This window comes from Sprattus sprattus (genome assembly GCF_963457725.1).
Source record: "Sprattus sprattus genome assembly, chromosome: 6".
Lineage (NCBI taxonomy): Eukaryota > Metazoa > Chordata > Actinopteri > Clupeiformes > Clupeidae > Sprattus > Sprattus sprattus.
Window position 1 is genome coordinate 35177373 of NC_137925.1, and position 8986 is coordinate 35186358.

General features: G+C 47.7%; 1 protein-coding gene across 1 annotated transcript; it reads left to right on the forward strand.

The window, feature by feature from the left end:
- The first annotated feature begins 16 nt into the window (after positions 1–16).
- On the forward strand, positions 17–3713 carry LOC308366465 (beta-crystallin A1-like). Its single transcript, XM_080840177.1, has 7 exons — positions 17–534; positions 755–1046; positions 1616–1698; positions 1795–1913; positions 2324–2465; positions 2796–2938; positions 3310–3713. Exons 3-7 carry the CDS (start codon positions 1624–1626, stop codon positions 3455–3457), a joined length of 627 nt encoding a protein of 208 aa, XP_080696303.1. The 5' UTR covers positions 17–534; positions 755–1046; positions 1616–1623; the 3' UTR covers positions 3458–3713.
- Positions 3714–8986: the final 5273 nt, after the last annotated feature.

Genomic DNA, 8986 nt, shown 5'->3' on the forward strand with positions numbered 1-8986 from the left:
TGAGAGAGAGCGAGAGAGAGGTAAGGAGGGAGAGAGAAAGGGAGGAGGTTTTTAAATACACTGTTAAGTATACAGGAGGTGCCAAGAGAAATAAGGTAACAAGTACTAAACATTCTGTGTACTGCCTCAAGTGAAGGAGAGGGGGTCACATAGACAGTTGTGTGAGTGACAAGCATTTTTGTGTGTAAGTGAGGCTTTATACAAGAGGGAAACCATTCCCCGGAGTATATTTGATGGACTGATACATTTGAGCTGTAAAACTGTTTTTCTGTGTGTGTATAAGTGTAATGTGGATGTGCGACCTTACCTGTGTGCTCAGCGAGTGTGTCGGAGACGCTGTCCACTCTGTGAGTGTGTGTGTGCTGGGAGCTCGTGGTACGCTCTTATAGTCTGGCGCAGAGAACAGCCGGATTACGACGCCACAATAGGACCTGCTGACCATACAGCTGCCTGCCAGCCAGAGAATAGAAGCACAGCATCATCAGAGAGGGAAAGAGAGGGAGAGAGAACGAGTGGGTGGTCCTCACCACTCAGGTATACAAATGAGAAATGAGATACATTCACATGAAGGGGTGTGGCGTACACTCTGTTTTGGGGTGTATATGTGCCTGTCATTGTCCCCCCACACAGCTCTAGAATGCACTCGCACACACACATGACCAGCCTTGTGGGGTTAATCCCGGTGACACTGTATTCCGCACAGGTCAGCACTCCAGCAAGAGTCATCTCTTTGTGCCTTCACTGTCCCATTCAGAATCAACAACCCGCTTTCGAGCCCCCCACCAGCCCACACTAGTATGTGCTGACCTGGCTACCCTGTGCGTTGTCCCAGGAATGCGTGAGAGGTTGACAAGAAAAGAGAGAAATGGGTGTTGCGCGCCGGTCCGACCTGGCACACGCCTCCGGTTTGGTTCTCCTGGACCCGCGCGTGCTCGTGGCAGTTGATATAAAACCCAAGCGCCAGGTCCTCTCAAAGCTCCACGCGAGACAGGCGTTCAGGCGCGTGCCACTCCCAAGTTCAGAGAGAGTCAGTGACAGCCAGTACGGTAAGGTGCTAAACACTCCACTTCACCTTCTCCACCAAAACACCTAACTGGATCAGTTCGCGAATAGTCACTGACTGACAACCAATTTACTGATAAACACCAAGTACAGGGATTACTACACAAATTAAATCACTCAACGGTCGCCACAATTCACAACAAATCTGAAACTTTTGTTAAGTGTAAAGAAATATATCTGAATATTCTTACTGCGCCAAATCAGTATTAGCAACATAACTTATTTAGTCCTAATGTTTTAACAAAGTCGTATATGCTACCAAACAAGGCAGAACCGATTAAGACGGACCACTATGGATCTTGTCTGGAAGTTTAACTATTTCGAGTGTTGTAAAGGCAGCATAGAGAAGCGAAGGAAGGACAGATGGATAGAGTGCAAACAGGTAGGACCTGATGGACAGGGAACCAGACAGAGCAGCAAAGACAATCTTCACTGAAAGTCAAGTGTCAAGTCAAGTGATGTACCGTCAATTTTGAATTGGAATGAGACCACAATAACAGTCTTCTTACAGACCATTCTTTGTTGTCTCTTCATCCCTCACTTTCTCTCTTAGGTTAAAAGATGTACAGATTCACTCGTTCGTCGATGATGCAGCCCATGGCCCACTCTGGCATGGGTATGGCCCCCTTTTTTAAGGTAACATATAAGTGTATGTGGTATTTGCTCATCTGAATACAGACACGCGCACATGAACAGGCACACTAATCGTTTGGTCTGATTGGTGTCTCCTAGGTGACAGTGTTCGAGCAGGAGCACTTCCAGGGCAAGTGTCAGGAGTTCACCTCTGAATGCTGCAACATTCAGGACTGTGGCTTTGACAACATCCGTTCCATCCGCGTGGAGTGTGGAGCGTGAGTTCAGTGTGTGTGTGTGTGTGTGTGTGTGTGTGTGTGTGTGTGTGTGCGTGCGTGTGTTTGGATGCAGTGTCTGCGGTTGTGCATGAGTCGGGGTGTGTGGGCATGAATATGACTGTGTGGTAAGGATATACTTAAGTTATTCTCTGTATCAAACTAGTTTTATCTTTGTGGAGAAAATGTGATTGTACTGCATTCAATCTTGCCTGTATTTCAGCTACAGAGGTTGTGAGTTTCTTCAATTCTGCAATTGCCTGACAGACTGAGAAACCTTGTTCTAATCAACACTTTCTTTTTACTTTTCTGTGTATGCATGTGTGTGTGTGTGTGTGTGTGTGTGTGTGTGTGTGTGTGTGTGTGTGTGTGTGTGTGTATGCATCCATATGCGTGTGTGTGTGTGTGTATAGCTGGGTGGGCTATGAGCACCATGACTTTGAGGGCCAGCAGTTTATCCTGGAGAGGGGAGAGTACCCTCACTGGGACGCCTACTGTGGAAACCTGTCCTACCACATTGAGAGACTCATGTCTTTCAGACCCATCTACTGTGCTGTAAGTATGAGCTTGCACTGGAGTCTGTGCGTCCTAATGTGCACAGCATGTGAATCAGATCATGTTGTCCAACACTGCGTCTATGTGTATGTGTTCTTCAGACAGTGTAGTGTGCTCCTGACTCTTAGCATGATTTCTTAGTCCCACAGGCCTAGCAGAGTAGTTGTGTGATCTGTGGCAGTGAGTTGTGCACATGAGTGTGTGTGAGTGTGTGTGTATGTGTGTGTCTGTGAGTGTGTGTGTGTATTGTGGCAGTGAGTTGTACACATGAGTGTGTGTGTGTGTGTATTGGTGAATGCTCACTTCTCTCTTTCTCTCTCTGCGTCACAGTCCCACCAGAGCAGTCGTATGATGATCTTTGAGAAGGAGAACTTCCTGGGTCGCACCACAGAGATCTGTGACGACTACCCCTCCCTCCAGGCCATGGGCTGGTGTGGCACAGAGGTCGGCTCCATGCACGTGCAGTGTGGCGCGTAAGTCTGAACACTCACACACACACTCACACACACACACACTCACACACACACTCACACACACACTCACACTCACACTCACACTCACACTCACACTCACACTCACACTCACACTCACACTCACACTCACACTCACACACACACACTCTAACTCACACACACACACACCACACACACACACACACACACACACACACACACACACACACACACACACACGAACACTACACACTCACACACTTATTATATTGCAGGGTATCTTAGACATGGTCATGCTGTTCTGGGTCTTTATTTCCTTCTTTGTGAGCTGCTTTGCTCTCTGTAATTCCCACCCACCCATGCACGTGTGCCATGGCCCTCTGCCCCTGCAGGTTTGTGTGTTACGAGTTCCCTGGCTACAGAGGCAGACAGTATATGATGGAGTGCGAGAGACACAGCGGAGACTACCAGCACTGGAGGAACTGGGGCTCCCACAGTCAGACCCCTCAAATCCAGTCTATCCGCCGTATCCAGCACTAAGGACCTCATCATGCCTGTAACCGCCCAGTACCACCAAGACCACACACACACCAGCACTCATTCAGCTACTGCAAGCCAGTGTCTTTTTACTGCTAGCAAAAAAACACCTTCATTCACATCTGCATTTCTATACTGTATGACGTCTGGAACTGACTAACTTTGCCCCCCCCCCCACACACACACACACACACAACTCAGCCACACCTCTGGAGGGTTTCATCCAATCAGCACAGACCCTGTGTGACCTAGACCACACACCCCTTTGTGTGATTTGTGAAGGGGTGGGGGACGAGGCAGTGGAGAGCCATCCTTCTGCTGGTCCAGTCTAGGTGTGTAGGGGGATGAGAGAATTACAAAGTTAACAATCATATGGAAAAAATAAACTTGTATGCACTTCAGTTCCTCCCCTCTGTGCTATCATTAAGAGTGTGTGTGTGTGTGTTTGTGTGTGAGTGTGTGTGGTTATATATATGTTTGTGAAATGAGAGGCCATCTGTCTTGAATTAGAGTGTATAACCATATTTTGTAAGTAATAATGCATAATTAGCCATACAGAGCGTAGTTCATATATTGGTAAACAATTAAATAGATTTGCATGAAATAAGGTTGACTGCCTGTGTTGTCAATTATGGCTCATTTCTTACATGCAGTAGCTACCAATATCCACTAGGTGGAAGCAAACTTTACTCAATGAGAAGCTACAGGTGTGTCTGTGTTCACTAATGTTGAAACGGTAATATAATGACATCTGATTTAGATAAATGTGCCATGTGAAGTTAAAAGAAAACATTCACTAAAATAAACCACACAGGCCTTGAATAGTCTATATTAAAGAACACTGCAGCTCTTGCAAGGTGTGTCAGAAGGCCATAGACACCCATTCCAAACCTAGTTTTCATTATGCTACGACCTTAGATAATCTTGCATCAGTCATGGTTATACCTTTCCCTGTCATTTTGACTGTAACACATCAGCCTTCACTATTGCTCTTATCTGCTATTCCTAACATGCAATAAGCCTAGTAAATTCTGTTGTCCAGAAAAGCTGGTTGAATACGTTATTGAATAAATCAGAATACAGTAAGTGTTTCGCTGGAGTTTGCTGAGGTTAAGTCTAATGAAAGGCACTCCAGCATCAATGTCTGCGCAGTCTCATAAACACACACACTTTGTACTAAAAGAACAACTTTATTTTGAAAACGAACATTGACGTCAAACTAACAACAACAGCAACACAAGTGAACTCGATCTGAACCTGTCCAATTCTCTGAACTCAAACTCCAAACACTTCCTGCTTACACACCAGAAACCTCTGGTGGAGTGTCACAACCTTTAACCTAAGTCACAGAATGTCTCTTTATCCTGTGCATTGCACAGTCTCTGTCAAACTCAATGGTGTTTCTATGGGGTCACCCCCCGTGGGCTGGTCCTGGCCTGGGGACTGGAAGCCGTTATGCTGAAGGCCGAGCTTAGGCGCTTTACTGGAGCTTGGAGATGTCTCAGCACACTCACTCTCCCCAACCTCTTCATCCTCCTCTCTCTTTCTCTTCCCAAGTAATTTTTGTCGCAATATTTTCATGTTCTTGCCCCGTCGCGGGTGCTTTGGAGCTGGGACACCTAGCCCTGTGCTGGTAGCACCTGCTGCAGTAGTGCGTTCATGGGATGTCCTCAGAATATTTGCCTGGTTTCTGGTCATCCTTCTCTCCTCAAACATCTCCTCCTTCAGGCTTATATCAGCCTTACGTCTACATTTTCTTTTGTATTTGGATGGCTTACAGTGAGGACGGCGCGAAGGGCCCAGTAGCGTGGCCCCAGACAGAGAAGCTTTTGGCATCCGCAGCCACTCATTGCTGCCAGAGGGTGAAGCCTCAGACCAGTGCTGTTGTGGTTGACTGTGTGAAGGTTCTGGTGCTTTCCAGAGTGCAGTGTGTGTGTGCAAAAGCGGTGTGTGTGCTTGCGGCAGGTCATACGCAGCAGCTCTCACCTCCTCCCTCCTGTGGCCCTCCTGTAAGTGTTTGATGATGGTGTAGGGTCTCATGTCTACTGGCTGCTCAAGAGACAGCAGCAGGTGGTCCAACATATCATTCACCTCCCTCTCGGGCGCCTGCTGACAACTTCTGACATCAGCATTTCCGGACGAGTAAAGCATTCTGGGACTTGTAGTGTTTGCGGGCAGAGTGATGTGACTGTTCAGCGTCTCTACAGCGCCACTAGGCTGATTCAGCTCTGTCAGGAGTTGGTCCCATGAGAACCTGGGCTGAGTGGCAGGGGGGAGGGGCAAAGTGTGCAGGATGGATGGAGAGAGGTAGGACGGGGTGGGGGTGAGGGTTGGGGTGGGGGGCAGAGTATCAAATTCGAGGTGAGCCTGTAGAGGAAGAGGCTGTTTGCGCGGGCGTCCTCTTGGCTTTCTGATGGCAGGGATTTTGTTCTATGATAGAGAGGGAGAGAAGCATCTTACAACAAATAATACCTCAATACCTCAGTACACACAAAAACACATAGACACATACATATAAATATGCACATTCATAATCCACACTGACCCTCATGCAAATACACACAATTTGAACAACAACAAAGAGGCTACATAGTGTACAATTCAGTGTGCATTCACTAAGCATGCAGTGCATGCAGGCAATAATACAACAGCTGTTCAAAAAATACACTCACTCACATATAATCACATCCCAACATAAATACACACACACACCACCAGGTAGGCCTTTGTGTTGACACACAGATTCACTGCATACCTGGCTAGGCTCTGCCTTTTCTTGCGTACTGCTTTGCCTACTATAGGGTCTGGACCGGGCCTTCTTTCTGGGCGGCAGGTGGATCAATCTTCCAATCCGCCCCCCTCCGAGGCCCCTCCAGGTGAGGACCACAGGACGGCCTTCTCTCAGGGGAAAGCGACGCACCACTTCCTCGATCACCTGCCTCTCTTCCCCATCTTTACCCATTCCTCCCTTCAGCCGCCTCGCTCTTTCACTCCCTCTCTTCCCGTCTCGTTTCATCCGTCTGGGGTTCCTCCGCGCCTGCTGCCCCCCCCTCCTGGGCCCCGCCAAATCCAGGAAGTAGCTGATGAACTCTGGGATGTTTCCTTCAAACTGCTCGAAACCCTCGACCAACTCCCCACCGCCTTCCGTCACACCCGTGCGGTGCCTTTCCTTTTCCTTTGGCTGCTCCTGTGGGGGAGAGAGGGGGAGGGAGGAGCCACTGTCTGGGGGCCCAACAGTCACCTCACTGATCAGCTGAAACACTCTGGCATCCTCGAGTGTGGACGGTATTACCACAGCAGTGCTAGGTTCATCAGTGAGGGTCGTGAGAGGATTTCCGCCGGATGATGCTTGAAAACATCCTTCTGTAACCCACGGAAACTGACTCATGTTGCCAACTGACTCATGTGGCACGACCGTTTGAAACTCCACCAAGCTCGGCCTCTCGCACATGAACTGAGCATCCTGGGAGGAAGTGGTGTCTAGGTCTGTCTCCGCCATGTGTCTCCCTCCGTTTGTCTGTATCACGTCAGTCTGTGTCTCTGCATCATTACACACTCTTCTAGCGGTTCCTTTTCCTCCCACACCCTCTTCAGAGCCCCCTTTCCTTCTTGAGGTCTCGTCCTTCAGTGGTCCTGGTTCCCACTCCCCTGTCTCCTGTGGGAGGGTGATACCCAGTGTGTCAGCTGCCTTCTGCAGGTCTCTCCTCTCACCTTCCACAGTGCCCGTGTACAGCGCACTGACCAGCCTGAGTAGGGTGTAGGCCTCTACAGCCTGGAGCTGGATTACTCTGCTCTTCCCTCCAGGGAGGGCTGGGAAGGTGGACAAAAACTCACAGAGCCGAGGGCTGAAGGCTGACAACACACAGCTGTGGACAGGCACAGAAACACCTGCAGGAGAAGAAGTGGATTCAGTTAGAAGCCACAATCGCTGCCACAGAATTTGCTGAATGACCAATGCAGACACTGAGGACATGGGGCTAGTCTTCTACTATTGATTGTATCCAGCATCTAACTGAAGAACACATAAAGATGCAGCCAAATATTTATTTAGCTACACATGACCAGCTACAAGTGTCTTTGTACATTCCAGGTCTTGAGAGTTAAGAGCTTTAAATAGCTTTTAGTCTTCAATCAGCTTTCTATCGTCTTCAATTCATCTACTGAGCCTGAACGCAGTGGGTGTATAGATGCATGTGTAGAAAGTGTTTGAGGGAGTGTGTACCACTGAAGTTCAGGTACAAGTGTGCTCACAGCAAATGAGAGACTGACAAAGAAGGAGAAGGAAAAAGGGAGGGGCAGGAAAGAGAATGATTACATGTGAGTGCAAGTCCAACAGCTGGGAATGTGAACATTGTCCTATTTACCTTTCTGGGCCAGCCTGCCAGTAACACTCATTTAAAGCTAAACCTGACCACTTCTTTAAAACCTAAATGAGAGAACCTATACATCACCCTCTTTCACTGTTTATGACATTGCAATTACATTTACGTTGTTGTACATCAATGTTAAATGTACAAATATGATTGAGAATTCATCCTAACCATCCCTGTATTATTGTGTGTGTGTGTGTGTGTGTGTGTGTGTGTGTGTGTACGTGTGTACACTTGTCATTTTTAAAGTGTGTTTGTGTATCAGTGTGCATTAGCCTAAGTGGCCTACCCTGTGCCTGTAGGACAGTATCGCAGAACTGGGTTCTGTGCTGTTGCCTCTGCAGCTCCTTGATCAACAGTTGTTCAAACATCCCCATCTGGTGAAGATAGACAGAGAGTTCCAAAGTGAGAGTGTGTTTATAGGCATATAGGTGTGTGTTTGGGGGCACCCTATGATCCTCATGGATTGGCACACCACAGGAAAGAGGAAGAATGTGAGAGAGGCAAGGACAGAGACCTGAGATGGTGGGCAGGAATATGTGCTACAAATAGCAAGATTTATTTCTGCTGGAGTTCCCTCTTTATGCCATTCTGATAGAGGGCATCGAATATTTGCTCAACAGGACATATGACAGCAAGATTTCGACTTTCTAATGGAGATTATAGTGTACACAAAGCCATTGTTTCTGACAGTTTTGCTAATAGGACTTCACAATAAAGAAAGGTAACCATTCACAATTCACAAATCATACCATACAAGCACTTCAAGAGAATCTTTCAAAAATTATAATAACAGTATTAATGATTGAGTAACAATGTCCCTCTTGGACTGCACAGTATCCCAGTGTGACATTTAAATGGCGAGCTAGTCTATCTATGCTAACGACAGACTCTTGGGTATTGCTTTTAGCCTTCTTGCCAGCACGACCGCATCTGATGCACAAGGTTGCGAGTCCGACCCTGATGCGGCGATTAGCTTGTTTTGTCAACGCAGGTTCAACGGGTGCCGTAGATCCGAATGGGACTTGAGGTGGGTGACTGCCAGCGGGTACAGAGCTTCGCTAGCCAGTGGGTGAAATCGTTCTAGCTAGCACTAGCATGGGTTTCAGCAAAGTCCTACGCTAACACGCCTCCTCCCATGTCTGAGTTTGCTAGCTTACAT